This window comes from Chlorocebus sabaeus, chromosome 22 (assembly GCF_047675955.1).
Source record: "Chlorocebus sabaeus isolate Y175 chromosome 22, mChlSab1.0.hap1, whole genome shotgun sequence".
NCBI classification, from domain to species: domain Eukaryota; kingdom Metazoa; phylum Chordata; class Mammalia; order Primates; family Cercopithecidae; genus Chlorocebus; species Chlorocebus sabaeus.
This window is the reverse complement of record NC_132925.1, coordinates 33,173,619-33,193,435: the sequence shown is the minus strand read 5'-3', so window position 1 is coordinate 33,193,435 and position 19,817 is coordinate 33,173,619. Positions and strand designations below refer to the sequence as shown.

General features: G+C 37.7%; 2 protein-coding genes across 13 annotated transcripts in view; both read left to right on the top strand.

The window, feature by feature from the left end:
* The window catches only part of SPICE1 (spindle and centriole associated protein 1), a 67,135-nt gene extending 48,153 nt beyond the window's left edge, over positions 1–18,982 (top strand). For 3 of the 6 annotated variants that reach the window (XM_007985785.3, XM_007985783.3, XM_007985786.3), the window contains exons 14-19: positions 6,404–6,888; positions 9,893–10,073; positions 12,224–12,326; positions 13,686–13,773; positions 15,000–15,618; positions 18,009–18,982. In XM_007985785.3, the coding sequence (XP_007983976.3) occupies positions 6,404–6,888; positions 9,893–10,073; positions 12,224–12,326; positions 13,686–13,773; positions 15,000–15,053 (911 nt within the window). In that variant the 3' untranslated portion in view covers positions 15,054–15,618; positions 18,009–18,982. Of the gene's footprint in view, positions 1–6,403; positions 6,889–9,892; positions 10,074–12,223; positions 12,327–13,685; positions 13,774–14,999; positions 17,763–18,008 lie in introns of those variants that run through there. The other 3 variants (XM_073009729.1, XM_073009728.1, XM_007985782.3) reach the window with 3 other exon arrangements.
* The window catches only part of CFAP44 (cilia and flagella associated protein 44), a 140,101-nt gene continuing 139,163 nt past the window's right edge, over positions 18,880–19,817 (top strand). For all 7 annotated transcript variants that reach the window (XR_005242008.2, XM_007985799.3, XM_007985797.3 and 4 more), the window contains exon 1: positions 18,880–18,982. The gene's annotated coding sequence lies outside the window, so the exon portion shown is untranslated. The remainder of the gene's footprint in view (positions 18,983–19,817) is intronic.

Genomic DNA, 19,817 nt, shown 5'->3' with positions numbered 1-19,817 from the left:
TCAGAGTCCTTAGCATTAAGATGCAGAATAAGGAGAATCCCTTTTGTCCCAGTGATCCATGAGCATGTGAAAGAGTTAGAAGCAGGAGATTATACTCCAAAGAGTAATGAAAGTTAGACTAAGGAAAGGTGAGAACTATGACTTTAAGGGTCGTGTAAGTGACATCTGGTCATCATATTCACCTCTTTCTCATCAAAAGTTTTCAGCTCAGTTGAGGGAATTTTGTAAAAAGTTAATGGACAATTAAAAATAGCTTTAGAGTTACTTTTGCATCTCACAGGTAGAGTAAACAGGTTAAGAGTGTATTATTAATTCTTAGCTCAAAGATTCTTAACTTAGGGTTCATGAATGGTCTTCAGAAGTCCCATGAACTACTTCATTGTTGGGAAAATTAGATTTATTTGTCCCCATGTACATTTTTTCTGGAGCTATTGTTTTTACTTCATTTTCAAAGAGTTCTTCAGTCAAAAAAAGAACCAGTATCTTAAACTCTCTTCTGAAATTTTTTGAAAAATATTATTCAGGTCTGATTAGCCTGAATTTTTATTTCTTTTAAAAATTTTTTTATATTTTTACATAGGGGAACAGAAAAATAACTGTTAATTGTTATTGGGACATACGAATTTTGTGCAATTTTCTGCACTTTGATGTATGTTTCCAATAAAGGACATGAAGAAGCCCAAGGGGTTAAATAAAATGACAAATCCTTGCTATTAAAAATTCTGTTTTGTTATTTGTAATGCAGATGTAGCATTTGTCAGATCAGTGTGGTGCAGTGGTGACAGTGCCAGGCTGAGAGTCAGAAGTGCTGGCATTTTGGCCCATTTATTCTTGACTAGCTGTGAGGCGTGAGGCTCAGATGGTTTACCTTTTCTAGACCTAAGTTTTTCCGTCTATGAAATGAGAAGATATTTCTTTATCTTTAATGCTCCCTACAGCTCTATCAGTGTATGATTCAGTATTTCCTCTTCAGAGGGCTAGAAGGTATTATTATCTCTGGCAAGATTCAGGAAATATGATTTCAGTTCTGATTTCTGTTCAGCCTAGACTTTTATTCTTTAAATTAGTTGTTCAAATGTTTGCATGTTGTTAATAGGCTTGTCTAATGATCTTTGCTTAGATGTTGTAAATATTTTTCATTGGTGATGATAAAATAGCTTAAAATTATTTGTAAGAAACAGTTACAATAAATATTTTTACTCTGATCACAAACTTACTAAATGCTTGTTAAAGCAAGTTTGTCAAGGATTGCTATAGACAACATTTTGTTAGTATCTTCAGCAAGTCTGCACTTGAAATAACTGCCCACTTATTTTATAATGTGCAGACAGAGATGCTTGTGAATAGGTATTTGAATTGATGATGTTTTATTGTATTTTTCAAGCATTGTTTGGAATACTCACATATAAAGAATTATTCAGTTAAACAGAATATGCAGATGAAAATGGGTGATATGTAAGGCCCTTCATCAGCATTCAGTTCTCTTTTAGGATAGCCTTGTCTAATAGAATTTTCTGGGTTGATGAAAATGTTCTGTATCTGCTCCATCCAGAATGGTGGCCACTGGCCGCATGGGGCTAGTGAGCACCTGATGTGGCCTGTGTGACTGAGAAATTAAAATTTTAAATTTTATTTAATTTTAATTAACTTAAATTTGAATAGCCACATATGACTGGAAGCTGCCATATTGGACAATATTGCTGTAGCATTTCCCATCATAAATATTTTCCTCTAGCTATTGATTTATTTCTCCTTTTCTTTACAGCCATGCTTCTTGAACGAGTTGTGTGTGTGTGTGTGTGTGTGTGTGTGTGTGTATTTGTATTTGTGTGCAGTTTCATTTCATTTTCTGATCTCCCATTCATTCCTTATTTTAAAGTGTTTATTCTAATTCATATTTGTATATGGTTTTAAAAAAGGTACTGTCAATTTAACCCAGAGAAAGACTCTCTAAAAGAAACTGATATTTATTTGGGATTGAGCATTGCAATGGGAATATGGTGGGCATATTCAGGGAAGTAAGGAAGACAAGAGTTTTTAAAGGGGAAATGAGGAGGATTATCTAAGTTGTTTTGAGACAACTATCCTTGGCTACAAGGATCAGTAACAAGGGTGGCATCAATCTAAGGTTGGTTGTTGGGCAGATGTCCTCGCAGAATTATTTTTTGTGTAAGATTGTGGAGGCCTTTGTGCAAGGTTCTGGTTTTTGAAATCTCTTGAATAGTTGTTATCAGTCATACATGCATGAGAACCCTTCCTTCCTGGCTCTTTGAGGCTCCACTTACCAGTCACTTATGTCTGATAAAGTGACTCTGATAAAGTCACTTGTGCTCTGACACAAATTGCTCAATTTTTTTTTCTTTTGAGATGGAGTTTCGCTCTTGTTGCCCAGGCTGGAGTGCAGTGGTGCAATCCCAGCTTACTGCAACCTCTGCCTCCTGGATTCAAGCTATTCTCCTGCCTCAGCCTCCTGAGTAGGTGGGATTACAGTTGTGCACCATCACGGCTGGCTAATTTTTTTTTTTTTTTTTTGGTATTATTAGTATAGACTGAGTTTCACTATGTTGGCCAGGTGGATCTCGAACTCCTGACCTCAGGTGATCCGCCCACCTCGGCCTTGCAAAGTGCTGGTATTATAGGAGTAAGCCACCACGCCCAGCCAAATGACTCCATTTTCATTCTGACAACTTTCACAGTACATTCCCCTAAAGGCAGTCATTTTTATTCCATTTTGATTTTTGTTTATTTGGTAATTGTCTCCGTAATTAATATAAAATATTTTTGCGTCTCTTTTCTTGAGATACCAACTTTACAGAATAATTATAGACTCTCCCTGTGAAAGAAGAGAGTAATTCACCATAACACCTACCTCCCTTCTCTACTCTGGATAGCTTTGTTTTTATTTTTAATCTTTTTTGTTACTTTAAATACTTTCTATTTCTTTTTTAACTTTAGATAGTATTTCTTGACTTCCACTACATGAAATACTAGCATCCCTTCCCTTCTGCTTTACTTCTGTTTTCTACCTCCCACCTTCAGTTAATTATCCTTTCCCTTTCACATTATTAAGTTTGATTACATTAACCTTCTCTTCCATTGCAACAACTGTGTTTTCTGTGTCTTGTCTATATACATATTGACAAGTGAAAACAAATAAATAACCATTACATTTTCTTTTCGAATCCATTGTTACTGCCAGTGCTTGGGCCAAAGGAAAAAGTTCTTATGAAAATCAAGGTGAATTCTTATTTCATGTTATGAGAGCTCAGACTCTTTTTGCTATATATTTATACTGTGACTTTCTTGTACAGTGTTTGCTTTGCGTAGACTTTCAAATTGCCTTTACTCTTTTGTTGACAAAAGAATAATGTGCTTTCACCATATCTCCAAGTCCTTTTGTCATACTGTCTCCGGCGTGGAATCTGCTTTCATCCCAGAGACACCTTCTCAAAGCCCTTTAAACTTGCTGCAGCCTTTGCTGATTGCTTATTGCTTGCTGGGCCTTCTGCATAGCTCTCATCCTGGGTCTTGGTATCATTGCACACCTGGATTGGGTCACCTGTTTCCTCTTATTATTTAGTTTTCTTTCACAATTTTCTGAAAGAAATAATCAGAAAAAGCATATGCTTATTACTCAAAGGTAAACTCTGAGTTCTTGAAATTCTGAAGATGTTTTCATTTTTCTCTTACACTTGATTGATAATGTGGCTAAAGAATTCTAGGTCAAGAGTTCTTTTTCCTGAGAAATTAAAGGCATTATTCCATTGGTTTCTAGTATTCAGTGTTCAGTTGAGATGTCTGATTATGAGATGTCTTTTATTTCTTTATATTGGACCTACTTTTTTTTTTTTCTGAGAAAGCTTTTAGGATCTCTTGTTTTTATCCTGAAATTGCACAAGGTATGCCTAAATATGGGTTTTTACCTTCTTGCACTGTGAGACACTAGTTGGACCTTTCAGTCTGAAGACATATGACTTTCTTCAGTTTGGGGGAAAATTTATGTTGATCGTTGGGATTTTCTTATGTATTTGGCCTTATATCTTACTTTTTAGATTCTGGAAGATTTTTTCACTTTATATTCAAGCCTGTCTTTTGGATTTTTAAAATTTCGTCAATTGTATTTTTAATTTCCAAGCAAGAGCCCTTACTTGTCTGATTGTCCTTTTTTCATTGACACTTACTATGAATGCAGTATCTTCCAGAAACTTTTCTGAGGATACTAGTTAGAATTCTACTATGAATTTTCTTTCATTTTCTTCTGTACCTGAATTTTCTTTTCTTCTTGATCTGTTCGGTTTCCCTGTCTTGGCTTTTTTCTTTTGTGCTGCTGGTTTTTTTCCTATTGTTCATTTATATTTAAGAATGAATAAGTTCAATATTATAGGTAGTTGTCATACATTTTCTTTTCTGTGATGTAGATAAGTCTAGGTCTATTTTCCCAGTAGACTTTCCCTTATGTGGTTGCTTTGTGTATATGGGTACGATTTGCTAACTATGGGTTTCCTTTTAGAATATGTAACTAGGATCCAGCCATTCACTTGGGGTGCTCACATTTACTGTTTCCATCCTTGATTTTTTGCTTAGGAGGACAGTTCAGGGAAGTGGTGTGCAGCAGCTTGACTGGAAAAAGCATGTAGTAGACAAATTTTCAAGTAATTCCCCAGATTTCAGTTCTACTTCTCATTTTCTTCTTCTGTACCTGTAAGCTTTGTGACTGCAGCCTTTTCAGGGTCCCCTCTACCCCCAGATACTGGCTTTCACCTGTCATTTCCTTCTAATGTATATGTATTCTGGAGTATGGTTTCTGCTCAGTTGTACTCTTTCACATGCTTTCCATCTACTCCCAGTCTTCCAGAGATTTGCTGAAATATCTTGTTTGCTAATGATTCTCTTCCCAGACTATTCTCTTTACTGATTGTGGGTTTATTTCCTTTTATATGTCCTTGCTGTCAATGAAAAGAGGTGAGATAAATGTGTGCTCAGTCTGTAGTCTTGAACTAGAAGCGTCCCTCCTTTCAATTAGGGCATTCCATCTAAACTACTCTTGTTAAGGGCTCCAGTGGCCTCCCTGTTACTAAGTCCAGGGTACATTTTTCTGTCCTTATGTTTCCAGGTCTGACAGTGGTATTATGTACAATTAACCACTTTGTTTCCTTGATGCCATGTTGGTGTAATATTTTCCTTATCTTTCCGACTGCTCCATTTTAGTCTACTTTGGTGGCTTTTCCCTCCTTTACCTGACCCTAAATGTTGAGTTCCTCATATCTTGATACTGGTTTTTTTCTCCCTCTACTCTTCTCTCTGGATAATCTCACTCATTCTCATGGCTTCTAATACCTTCTAAATGTCATTGACTTTCAGTTTGATATCTTAGCCCAGATGTCTCTCTTGATTTTTAAACCCATGTATCCATCTGCTTGGATGGATACACAGATGATCCTAGGGTACCTTAAGTTCTTGATAAGCCCTCCTTCCCCTAAGTCTATCCTCTTGCCTTCAGCATCTTAGTAAATGTGATCACCATCCACTCAAGATATGTGTCTTCTTGATCTGTGTGTTTTTCTCACTCCCCATTTCTAGTTCATTGCTGACAGTTCTTTGCCAAAATATTTCTCAAATTTACGTAGTTCTCATCATCTCTAATGTCAATACACCTTAGTCAAAGCTACTATCATCTTTCTTCTAGACTATTACAGTTGCTTCCTGGATTTTCTGCTTCCATTTCTGCTATCCTCCAATTATCCACAGCATTTAAGAAATTTAAATCAGATCATTGCCAGACATTCTCTAGGTTTCATTGCTCTTATATTAAATTACAAAATGTTTAACATGGTCTGAAAGGCTTGCCAGAAATGGCCACCGCACACCTCTGTAATCTCCTGCTTTTCCAGTTCTCTCCTTGTTGCTATCCTACAGGTAGGCTGGCCTCATTTCTTTGCTCTTTCCTGTTTTTTGAGCCTTCACATGTGTTGCTGTTTCTGCCTGTAATGTCCTTTGCTCTAGTTCCTATTACATATGTAATCAATGTAATCATTTAAAAATTTTGCTTCCTCAGAGAGGCCTATCCTGGCTATCTGCAGTTTAAATTGGGTACTTATACCTGCTTCCTCATTCCCCAAGATTCCCAGATGTGAATTAATATATGTGTTACAATGTGAACTTGACAGATGGTTTTTCACAAGGGTACTGACAAATGCTTTAAGGAACATGGTAAGTCTCTGTACATGATTACGAGGGGTGACATTGCTGGTGTGTTCTCTGCTGAAAATAGTTTAGGCGTTCAGAAGCCAAGCACTTCTACTGAAATACCTTTCTAACTACCATGGTGGGCTAATGAGATGAGTACAGTGTCAATCTGTGGGAAAATAATACATGTTTGTTATTTTAAAATTCTTATCTATAGTATTGAGAAGGACTGTTCAAACTCGTCCTGCTCCACGACTTCCTCCAAATGTGGAAATAATTGAGAAGGAACAAAATTGGGAAGAGAAGACCTTACCTGTTGATACAGATATTCAGAATTCAAGTGAAGAGAATCGTCTCTTCACTCAGAGGTGGAGAGTCTCTCATATGGGAGAAGATTTGGAGAACAAAACTCAGGCTCCTTTTGTTAACCTCTCACAGCCCCTCTGCAATTCCCATTCCAACACTCAACAGTCAAGAAGCCCCACATTCTCAGAAGAGCTCCCAGTAGTGGGAGATGGACACCAGCTGAGAACAAATGAGGCATTAATACAAAGAAAGGACATAATGGCACGAATTGCCGATTTGACATTGCAGAATTCAGCTATGAAGGCACATACGAATAATATTATTGAGCCCAGAGGAGAGCAAGGGGATGGACTGCGGGAGTTGAACAAACAAGAAAGTGCAAGTGACATGACTTCTGTGAGTACCATTTAAGGATTGATTAGGGACATACAGGAATTTAAAGAGGAACTTTAGCTTGGGCATCTTAAGAAACTTCTTTTCAGAAGTGATCCTAGAAAGCTTTGAGGCTAGATGGCTTATGCTTTGGCATGTCTTCAATACAATAGGTCCAGGTTATTTATCAGTCTGTTGTACATACAAGACAAGATAGCATAAAAGGAAAATTATATAAATGAAAATAGGACAAAGATAAAATGTGAAGGAAAGCTAAGATTAAGTTAGGATGAAGTTTTAAGTATCAATTATAGAATTAATATTACTTGAATGTTTGCCACATAACCACATGTTAATTGAAAGTATTTTTATTCTTAAAATGGCTCATAAAAAAGTATTGGCCCTCAAATCATGAGTAGTTAATTTTTGAGGACATGGAATGGGTTTTCGTATAGAAATGAGGTGGTTTTTTCGTTTTGTTTTGTTTTGTGTGTGTGTATGTGTGTATGTGTGTGTGTTTTGAGACAGAGTCTGGCTCTATTGCCCAAGCTGGAGTGCAATGGCACGATCTTGGCTCACTGCAACCTTCGCCTCCCAGGTTCAAGTGATTCTCCTGCCTCAGCCACCTGAGTAGTTGGGGTTATAGGCACACACCACCACACCTGGCTAATTTTTGTATTTTTAGTAGAGACGGGGTTTCACCATGTTGGTCAGGCTAGTCTCGAACTCCTGACCTCATGATCTGCCTGCCTCAGTCTCCCAAAGTGCTGGGATTACAGGCATGAGCCACTGTGCCCAGCCTGTTTTGCTTTTTGGAGATAGAGTCTCACTCTGTCGCTCAGGCTGGAGTGCAGTGGCATGATCTTGGCTCCCTGCAACCTCCGCCTCCTGGATTCAAGTGATTCTCCTGCCTCAGCCTCCCAAGTAGCTGGGATTACAGGTGTGTACCACCACACCTGGTGAATTTTTGTATTTTTTGTAGAGATGGGGTTTCACCATGTTGGCCAGGCTGGTCTTGAACTCCTGACCACAAGTGATCTGTTTGCCTTGGCCTCCCAAAGTGCTGGACTTACAGGCATGAGCCACCCTGCACCTGGCCAGGAGTAACGTTTTAAAGGATTATTAAAGCCAGACTTTAATATGCATATTAATCATCTGGGGATCTTGCTGAAATGTGGTTTCTGATTGAGTAGGTTTAGGGTAGGACCTGTGCATTTCTAGTAAGTTCCCAAATGATGCCAGTGCTGCTGGTGTGAGGACCACGCTTTGAGTAGCAAAGGTCTGCATATTATAGTGCAGGAGTTTTGTAAGTTAAATAAACTCTGTGGGCTAACCTGGTAACCTAAATCTTCATTTCGTTGTTTCTGGGTGAGATAGGAAGTCTGAATTCCAGCTAGGGAGGGTTTATAAAAGACCTCCAAATGCTGGTTCCAGTGACGGTAGACACTTTCTTTTACCCCTTCTGGAGCCAAAGCAGCTCCTGTCATGTTTCTGATAGGAGGAGCTGGATACTGTCAGTGGGGATTAGAAGCTCCTGAGGTGACTGTGTTCATAAGGGCTTTAACAATGGTGGTTGGAGGGCTTTGGTGAGGAAGGTCTGGGTAAGGTGGGCCATAGAGTAAGGGCCTTCTCTGTCAGCACTGGCTCATGGGGAATAAGGACAATATGGGTATTGAATCATAGAAGTAGTAGACAGAAGGAACTGGCAGAAGAGGAGCCAGAAAGGAATATTGCTAGTAGAGGGCAGCCATTGGTAGTGATGTATATAAGTAAATACCAACTGCCTCAATTTTGAGTCATTGGGAGGCATTTATATGTTTGTAATTTTGAAGATTATTCATAACAGGCAACTCTTGGTTTAAAAAAGACAGGAGAGTTTAATGTTTTGCTTGCCCCCTTTTTAATTAGTAAATAGATCAAGGTAGAAGGGACTATCTAATATTTCTGTCTTCACTACCCTCTTTTAATTGGAAATATTAAATGATCTTTAATTCATACTGATTTTCCTATTTATTTATTTATTACTAATAGACATAGGCTAAAAATCAGTGCCTTTATTAGAGATTGTTTTTTCCCAAAAAGAAATGAAATAACTAGGACTGAAACAATGACATAAGTAGGAATAATGAAATGATTAGGAATGACATAAGCACATTTGTGGGGGAATTTTCAAATTAAACTTACGCTATATTTTTGGGGTGGCTATTTTTTACCCTACCTTTCATATTTCTTTCCAATCACCAACTATTCTTGAATCAGATATCTTAGGCCATAAGTGGCCTGGGGAGGCTGACATATGGTTAGAAGGAGTGACAAGATTCCCAGAATCTTTGCCAAGTGGTGCATATTTGAAGATTGTAATTATAGAAACTTCTGTTTCAAAGATAGCAGATCCTCTTTTGTAATCTGTCAAACCCCAGATCTGTCTTCAAAGATGTGTGGCATTTACTTAGAGACCAGCTCACTGGGAGTAGGCTCTTTGCTCATGTGATCTTTTGTGCAGCTCTGCAGATACTAAGAGATACAGAAAAGCTTTTCCCAGAATATGTGCTTAGACAAAGGGACTGTAAATTCTATTGTGTGCTCACTATTCACATTTATATAGAATAAGGGCTGTGAATACTATCTTGCTGGCACTTAGTAAGTCACAATTGTATGAGACCAAGGCAGGCGGATCGTGAGGTCAGGAGATTGAGACCATCCTGGCTAACATGGTGAAACCCCATCTCTACTAAAAATACAAAAAAAAAAATTAGCCGGGCGTGGTGGTGGGCACCTGTAGTCCCAGCTACTCAGGAGATTGAGGCAGGAGAATGGCGTGAACCCGGGAGGCGGAGGATGCAGTGAGCTGAAATCACACCACTGCACTCCAGCCTGGGTGACAGAGCAAGACTCCATCTCAAAAAATGAAAATAAAAATAAAAATAATAATAAAATAAAATAAATCGTGTGAGAGAGTTTTCAGTATTCAATTTGTACTTTTCTCTCTCTCTCTCTCTCTCTCTCTCTCTCTCTCTCTCTTTCAAAGACTTTTCCAGTAGCACAGTCTCTAGCACCAGGTAGCATGGAGGAACGGATTGCAGAATTGAATCGACAAAGTATGGAGGCTCGTGGAAAACTACTGCAGTTGATAGAGCAGCAGAAACTTGTTGGTTTGAATCTTTCTCCACCAATGTTACCTGTTCAATTACCTCTCAGAGCATGGACTGGTTGGTCACAAATTCATAATTTAAAAACTAGAAATATGAAGGTTTTCACTTTCTTGGTTTTGCAAGTTTATATTGAATCAAAAGAAATATCAGAGCATATATTTTGGTGCCTTCAATTTTACACAGAAAGAAACAGCCCTGACTCACAGGATAAATGACAGAAATGGGATTAGAAGGCAGATCTCCTGATTCTTTCTATCCTATGATGCCTATAGTTAATCTTCGGTGTCTGAGTTCCTAAATTATCCTACATCTAAATGGGATTCATTATAGTGTACAGTTCACTTAGGTCATATGCTGCAACTAAGCATGAAATATCTGAATGTTAATTTAGAATTTCATCAGCAACAAATTACAACTTATTCTGTAAAACAGTTAAAGCATTTTCACTCATTAATTAAATTTTCTGTTACATTTAGGAATGTGAAAAGCTAGAGGGGATTCTGAATAATAAAATAGTAACTGAAAAAATTGTCGTAGTATTCACATTCAAAAAGATACTGATGAAATGAAGTATATATCAAGTTGTTTTTATCAGAAATTGCATTATTAAGGCCCTCAAAGGACAGAGCTACATGAAGAGTACAGAGAGATTGATTTTGGTCCAGTAAAAGAGAAGGCTCTAATTGTCAGGAATAGAAAAAGCTCCGTGTACTAGTAATTGATGTATTCTCTGAGATGTTCAAACATTGGTGTTTGAGGGGGACTCATATGTCTTATTTCTGGTTGAAGTAGGTTACCTTTAAGGTATCTTCCAATAAGAGTTTTCCCCTCAGAAATTATTTCCTTTTTGAAATACTGACCCAGAAAGCAGACTCTTTTGGAAATTGCTGGAAAGAGATGGTAATGCATTTCCCCATGGCCCTCTCTCTTTGTTTATTCTAGGCTTCCTCAAATGACAGTTTTGTCTACTGTTCTTCATAGTTATGAAGCCTAAAGACAACTTCTGATTAGAATAAATAAATGAATTAACTTTGTATGAACATGTACTATGTGCCTGCCATGTGTGGGCTTGAATACTCTAGCATTTGAGTAGGGGAGCAGGCAACAAACAAATCAATATTTGGGATAATATCAGTTAGTGCTAAGTGCAAGGAAGAAAAATAAAGCAGATCAGCCTTAAGAATAATTTTGTGTTTAAATATACATCTTCCATTTCAGTATTTCTGTATGGTTTAAAATATGCTTTGATTTATGTTATATAATTTAGTCCTCAACACACCTTTAGAGTAGACAGGGCTAATATTATACCTATTTGATAAATAAGTAAACTGGGAGGCACAAAGAGGTTATGTGATTTATCAAGTTACAAAGCAACTTGTGGATTTGCAACTGTGTTCTTTCCTGTCCAGTGATTTATTTCTAAAGTATTCTTTTTATAAGCAAAATTCTTACATTTATTTTTAAAAAAAACCTCTGTGGACTATAATGATAAAAATAAAAATAAACCATATGCCATGAAAAACCTCTTTTGTTTTCTAGGGTAACTGAGGAATGTTTCGTAAAATTAAATAGGGTTGTATTACCTCGTAAAGCTAGGAAGTCACACAAAGCCAGGAGCCTCTGAGAAACTGCCTATGATGAACATAAAGTCTGTCATTAGTAAATACTTAGTAAATATATGCTGATTGATAACCTACTTCTGAAATATGGAAAATATTCATAATTATACTTGCTATTGGCCATATGGAGCTCTTCAGCCAACTTTCCTCTCCTATTTCAATGTCTTCAGTAGTAGTCATAATGTAATTGATTTAAAAGATTTAAAGTTTTGCTGAATGACTTCAGAAATTTTCTTTTTCTTTTTTTTGGGAAAAACTTTAGGTAAGCTCTTTTGGACAAAGATCTCAAGTTCTTTAGGGCTAGCTCTTAATTTCTGTTTTTCACCTCCAGAGCTGACATGATGCCACTTGTGAAGATTCTGGCTCTCTATGAACTGGCATGCTACTGAATTAACACTAGTAACTAAAGTTTCTAGTCTCACAGTTCAGTAAAAAAAAAAAAAAAATCAAGTGTATCTTGGGCTAAGATTAAAAAATACGTAAAGAACTACCAAATTTGTAATGTGCAATTTTCAGTAAGATAGAAATTGAGTGAAATTTTTATTTCATTGAAAGATAATGAAACTAATACTTATTTTTATATTTTAGAAGGAGCAAAGAGGACAATTGAGGTATCTATTCCAGGAGCAGAAGCCTCAGAAAGCTCAAAATGTAGTACTGTCTCTCCTGTCAGTGGGATAAATACAAGAAGGTAAGTTGCAGAGTGAATATTTACTTTAAAAAAAAAAAAAAAGAAAAAAGAATTTGGTATGTATTTTATTCTCTTTGTGAAAAAAGGAAGTGTACAATATCTGACTTAGGTTGAGACAGACTCATGCAAAGAGTAAAATAATTGGAAAAGAGAATTTTGAGGGGAAAGGGAGTGAGGAATAAACTTTAAGTTGAAAGGCGTGGGTTTGCTACTGAAAACAAAAATGAGATAACACATATGTAGAGTATTTATGGGTTACAAAATTAGGAGGTGATTTATGACAGGACAGCTGAATTGACCAATAGTATTTTCCTCCTTCACAGTAAATGAAACTGAAGCTCTCAGAGCTAATGGGGTGATTTGTCTAGATGGGTCATATGATTGGTAAATAGTGACACTAAGGACATACTTGGCCTTTCTCTCTCTACTCCGCATCCTTACTATTGTACTGTGCTGTTCCAGGTCTTGTTACTCTTCTACTACCTGGACCTTCTTCCCCATCCCTGCACGTTCATTATTGAAAATTTATCCATATAATATTGTAATGGCAGATACATGTCATTATACATTTGTGAAAACCCACAGAATGTATAACACAGAGAGTGAACCCTGATGTAAACTATGGACTTCAGTCAATTATAACATATAAATATTATATCATCCATTGTAATAGATTTGTCACACTAATGCAAGATCTTAATAATAGGGGAAACTGTGTGTGTGTTGGAGGTGGGGGTTAAGGGGTATATGGGAACTCTGTACTTTCCACTTGTCTTTCCAAAAACCTAAAACAGCTCTAGAAAAGTAAATTGTATTTGTATTAGTCCGTTTTCATGTTGCTGATAAAAACATAACTGAGATTGGGAAGAAAAAGAGGTTTAATTGAACTTACAGTTTCACATGGCTGGAGAGGCTTCAAAATCATGGTGGGAGGCGAAGGACACTTCTAACATGGTGGCAGCAAGAGAAAATGAGGAAGAAGCAAAAGCAGAAACCCCTGATAAACCCATCAGATTTCATGAGACTTATTTACTATCATGAGAATAGCATGGGAAAGATCGGCCCCCATGATTCAGTTACCTCTCCATGAGTCCCTCCCACAACACAGGGGAATTCTGGGAGATACAATTCAAGTTGAGATTTTGATGGGGACACAGCCAAAGCATATCACTATTAATGAACCAATAAAGACTTACAGGTTGGTGAAAATAAGTTACAAATAATTTACCTCATTTGACCTAAGTCAGCCATTTGTTTTTAAGCTCTTGCCAGTATTGAGAATTGTCAGTTGTTTGCATAGTCTTTTAAGGTTAATAATGATAGCTCACTATCTTACTCTGTTTTATTTTTCATAAATAGATCTTCCGGGGCTACTAGTAATTCTTGTTCTCCACTAAATGCCACCTCAGGAAGTGGGAGATTCACACCTCTTAATCCAAGAGCAAAGGTACACGTTAAAATGTAATTGTGAAATGTATATAGGGGTGAGGGTAGAAGGTGGCTGATTTAGTGATTTCCATTCTTAACTATCATTCCTGTTATCCTAAAGCTGATATGGTATTCTTAACAGAAAAGAGATACTAATTTACCTTCATTAGGAAAAACAAGCCATATACTTTTTCTGTTTTCTAGGGTAACTAAGGAATAAGGTAAAATTCAGTAGGATATTCAGCAGTCCTTAAAGGCTGGAAATTACTGGTTTCAGGTAGAGCTTCCCAAATATTATGGCAGGACACACAGGTGTGCCTTGAATGGGTTGTAGATCTACTGAGCTATTGGTTCCCCCAGTCCTTGTCCCTGGGTGGGGTCTGGGACAGCTAGAGCAGTGGGTCCAGTAACTTTTCCTCTCACTTTATTCCTGTGTGCCATATCTGACTGTGCCATTGGTTAGATAGGTTATGGTCCCAGGGAAAAATAAATGTCTTAATGTGCTCTTCATGTATTTTGTTGTGCCATAGGTATGTATAGAAGCTAAGTATTTCACAGTATATTCAAAATTTTTGCAGAAGGCTTTTTTTCTGTGGTACTAGTACAGTAAATATAGTTCCTTTGAGTGGTTGTAGTAAATTGTGAGGATGTCTTTAAAATTATAAGAATTAATTTTGTAGACTTGAGCCAACAACTGTCTGACATTGGGAAAATCTTTGCATTTCTGATTACTGAGTTCAGTAATTAGATCAAAGAGTGGGTGCTTATAGCCCAAATTAAATGATAGGGGAAGGATATTAAATGATAGGGGAATGATAGATACCCGAATTGTCCAATTCTGGGAGATTTGTTCTTTGCTACTTCTTATATTCTACAAAACCTTTAAAGTAAGCTATTTTATATAAATTATTCTTAGTTCCTGGAATTTAGTAACATTTAATTTACTAAGAACAAATAACTGCCTTTTTATCATTTTAAAATTTATACCTGTGATATCTATAAAACACTGGACTTAAAAAAATTATGACTCCTAAATCAGTAAGAGGATCTGTTGACCAAGTAATCAGTTATTTGATAGTATCTCTATTAGAGAATAAACATTGCCAATAGCAATTTAATTTCCAGTACCATTCAATGGCACAGGATGACTTTGTTTTATGCACTTGGTCTAAATGATCTGTAAATCTTGAGTAGTCTCATGTTTCTGATTACCATCTAAATTTTCTCTGTGTCTTTGTTCAACAGATTGAGAAACAGAATGAAGAAGGCTGGTTTGCTCTTTCTACCCATGTATCATAAGTGAAGTCAGGTCTCACTGAGTTTGTTCTTAATAATTTATTACTCCCCTTTCCCTGCTCTGACTTTTAAGTTTTTATATCCTTCTTTCAGATAAAACCTACAAAGATCTTGTGAATTAGTACTAATGAAACAGAGAAATAAAGCAATTATTTTTTGATTTTCTCAAATAAGTTTTCAACAACCAACTGACCTACAGCTCCCTGTGAATGAAATTTTGACTGTAGAGAAGTTAAAGCTTTGTATTTTAATACTTTCTTAAATATTTTAAGGGTCTTTTTAAATACATTTTTACCTTTATCATCTTTATTCAGGGTTTTTTGAGGTTTAGTGTATCTTAGTTGATCCATTTATTTTTTTATTTTCCTGAAGAACTAATTTGCTTTGCATGTAACTTACAATAAAATTCCTCTGTGTGATTAGAGTCTGGCTTTCAGGAAAATGTAACACCCACTTTTCTTTCTTTTTTCTTGGGAAGTCATTGCTGTTCGTCACTTTTTCCATCAAGTGAAATATACAGCCTTAAAAAAATAGGCCTGGGAGTGTTTGTTTATATTTGCTTAAGCAGGTAAGAGTGGTTGCATTTATTATAAAATCTTATGTAGTTTTTAAACTGTGAAAATGTCATCAATAATGGTAATGCAAATCAAATAAAAAATGATTCTAGAGCTCAAATACCTAAATGTGGTAACATTGATTTATTGGTATATTTAATGTTTCAAACAATTAAATAGAAAAAGTTGCAATCAATTTTCCCAGCCCTGAATTTAAGCAGATCTTTCAGGGTAGATTTCTCTTTTTTTTTTCCTTTCCTTTCCTTTTCTTTTTTTCTCTTTCTTTTTCTTTTTTTTCTTTTTCTTTTTTTTTTTTTTTTTGAGGCAGAGTCTCGCTTTATTGCTCAGGCTGGAGTGCAGTTGTGTAATCTTGTTCACTGCAACCTCAGTCTCCCAGGTTCAAGCAATCCTCTTGCCTCAGCCTCCTGAGTAGCTAGGATTATAGGTACACACCACCACGCCCAGCTAATTTGTGTATTTTCAGTAGGACGGGGTTTCACCATGTTGGCCAGGCTGGTCTTGAACTCCTGACCTCAAATGATCCACCTGCCTTGGTTTCCCAAAGTGCTGGGATTACAGGTATGAGCCACTGCACTGGGCTTAAGATAGATTTTTCCAGGATACCCATTTGGTTCTGAGATGTTGATTTCTATTTTAAACTTGTTTTTTGAATGATCTCTGCTCCTTGGCTCTATGATAGGAATTCTCAACCTGAGTGAATAATTCAAACTGAGATTACTTGTGTTTAGACTCATATTTTGGATAACATATGACTTCTCCCGTATGCCCCAGAAAGCTGCTAATAACTTGCTCAACCTGAAATTTACAGTTTTCCAAATTACAGGTTGGCAGAGATACTGGATTGATAACATCCACAGTTATGATATAATCATTCTTATGCTGTAAACAAAATGATTTTGGTTAGCAGAATTTGATAACTGTTAACTACCTACTAGGCACTATTGTAGCCACTTTATGTGCTTCATGACATCTTATGAGATAGGTACTATTATCCTCATTTTGCAGATGAAGAAACTGAGGTACAAGGAGGTATTTTCTCAAGGTCACACAACTAGGGAGTGGTGGCACTAGAATGGGAACATAGGCAGTCTTTCTCCAAAGCCTATGTTGTGCTGCCTCTTGATGGAGAGTAAACCTGTTTTATAGTGTGTGTAGTATGGAAGCAGCATAATAATAAGAATAGCTGTTCCTTATTGAGCCATTACTGTGGCAGACACTGTACTATAAGCTGCAATATCACCATTATATCATTTGAATCTCATAGTAGCCCTGTGAATTAGAGGTATGTAAATGCTTCCTCCTCTCCCAGCACCTTTACAGATGAGGAAACTGAGCCCTAGAGGTGAAGAAAGTTGTCTAATGACAGAGTGCTGGTAAGAGGTAAAGCCAAGACTTGAAGCTCTTTCTTGCAGTTATTGGATTTCTCCTAATTTATGGGAACTAATACAGTATAGTAGCTAAGGATGCAAGTACTGAAACCAGAAATCTTGCCTCAAATGCCATTTCTGCCACTTGAGCTGTGTACTTTGGACAGATTAATCTCATCTTTCCCATTTGAAAGTCAGACATAATGTCTTCCCTAGAGGCTGTAAGGATTAAGTGAGGCAAGTGTATATAAATGGACTGAGCTCAGAGCTTGGCTCACAACACTCAGTAATGATCACTGCCCAATATTTTTTGTGTATAAATAAATAAATACACTATTTCCCCCATGTGTCCATTTTTAAAAACATTGTATAGTGAATTTGTCGTATGTTTCTCGGATTAACAATTGCACACAGTGCTTGAAATGTAGAGGTATTTCACCTGAAAAGACATCTAGAGGTTGAAAGAAAACATGCTGGGCATATGATTTGAAAATATAACTAACATGCTATTTAAAAAGTTTACCCTATGTTTTCTATCTTTTCTGCACCTAGATATATCATTTAATAAGTAATAGCAAGGATAATCGTCTATTTTTTTAAGCCCTGGAAAACCTTGATTGAAGAGGACATGTCAGTATTGCAAATAAATGCATGGTATTTGTGTAACATTGTGGAAACTAATAAACACAAATTGTACTATAGCATTTTTTTCTTGCCAATTTTATTGACAAATAATGTATATACAATAAACGACATCCATTTAAAGAGAACAGTTTATTGGCTTTTGGCGGTTGTATATACCCATGGAATTACCACCACAATTAAGACACAGCATTTCTGTCATTTCTAAGATTCCTTGTGTCTCTTTCCAATGCATCTCACTAAGTCCTAGGCAACCACTTTGCCCAAGGCTCTAGACTATCTTGGAAGTGGAATAACTTTGTGTATGTTTAACTCTTGAAGAAACCTCTCAAATAGTTTTCCAAAGTGGTTATGCCATTTTACATTCCCAACAGCAGTGTATGTGAGTTCCAGTTGCTCCGTATCCTTCTGCATTTGGTGTTGGCAATCTTTGAAGTTTTACCCCTTCACGTGGATGTGGAGTTACGTGTATTGTGGTTTGTATTTCCCTTATGACTACTGGTAAGCATCTTTCCATGTGTTTACTGGCCATACATATATCTGATTTGGTGAAGCATTCAAATCCTTTGCCCATTTAAGAAATTGGGTGGGTTTTTCTTATTGAATTATAAGAGTTCTTTATACATTCTGTATACAAACTCCTTTGTCACATATTGGAATGACGGTTTTAAAATAGTATTTGGTAAGTAATAATGTTAGGCTAGGTACTTTACAAAGCCGTATGACCACAGTACTACAGAGAGGTTGAACAAACTGCTAAACCTAGAAATCTGTCAAGGGAGGCCTCTACTTTTTTGCCCAGAGCGCTGCGACCAAGAAACCCACAACAAAACCTTATTTACTCTTAAAAGCCAACAGAGATGATATAGCTTTAAAAATAACAAAAATCCCACCATGTATCTTTGTTGTTGATGTTGCCGGCAACCTGCCTACTATCTCCCAGGACCCCTCTTAAAATCGAAGTTAAAACCTCAACATAGGAACGCCGCGATCAGGGCTCCGTTGGTCCATTTTAGAATATCGGGCAGGTATCTTTGACGGTATTCATGTCATTTAATTATCTACATGACGTCCTTTAGGGGATAATAAACTCGTCGGGCTTTTCTGTTTGGCTTTGAACCAGTGTCATGAGACGGAAAAGGCCCGACCAGAGGGCGGACAGGTACCCGGTTCCCAGCGTCACTGCTACTCGATGTCCCGGAAAGCTGGACGCCGGCCGCGCATGCGCCCCACGGCCCGCCCGGTTCCACCTCCCTGGAAGAGGGGTGGCGTTGCCTCGGTAACCGGAGTAAACAGAGGCCTCCGGCAGAAGCTGTGAAGAGAGGAGCCGCTGCGGTCAGTACCTTCGGTGAGTTTGGACCTCAGCAGCCGGCAATTTCCACACCCTCCTCCTTAAATCTGTGGCTCAGAGGGCAGCGAACCCCACTTGGGCTTCCCTCAGGCTGGACTAGTGTTCCCCAGGCTGTGCTGAAACACAGCTTTCGTCCTCCCTGCGGTAGCTCAGCAAACTTTTTGAAGCCTCAAGTATTCTCAGGCTCGGAGCTAGACACTGTGTGCACGGTTCCTGCCTGCGAGACCCTTTCAGTCTGACCGGGCAGAAGCCAGCCAGGCAGCAGGAGCATGGCTTAGACCCGAAGTCAAAGCAGCAGCGAGTCTGCTGGGGAAGTGCTGGGACTCCCCGCTCCAGCGAGGCACCCACCCTGCGCTCAGCTGGGTGCGACGCTTGGCACGCTGGGCTCTCTGCACTCCGGCTTCCTCATCTCCAGAAAGAAAGGTGATAATGTGACCTCATGCAGTTCTTGTTATTATTATTAAATAGGATAATACAAGTAAAGTGCTTAGCACATACGTGGCACATAGTAGGTGCACATAAATATTTGTTGTATAATAGGTAAAGACAGTCGCATACATGTGTGCTGCTCAGTGTGTCCAATCAATCATGAGTTGCTAAGGATGCGTGCTGATGAAAACCTTGGAGAGGAGAAGGAGCTAAGGAGGCTAGGTAGAGAGTGACTGTAGCTGGACTGCAATAAGCTACAGACCCTCTGACAATGGACCTTTACGCCAGATCGACGAATCTGAGCTCTTATTTGATGGCAGTGATGAGCCATTAGAAGTTTTAAGCAAGAGTGGCACATTAAAAGCTGTGTTTTAGAAATACAAGCGATAGAGTAGAAAATGGA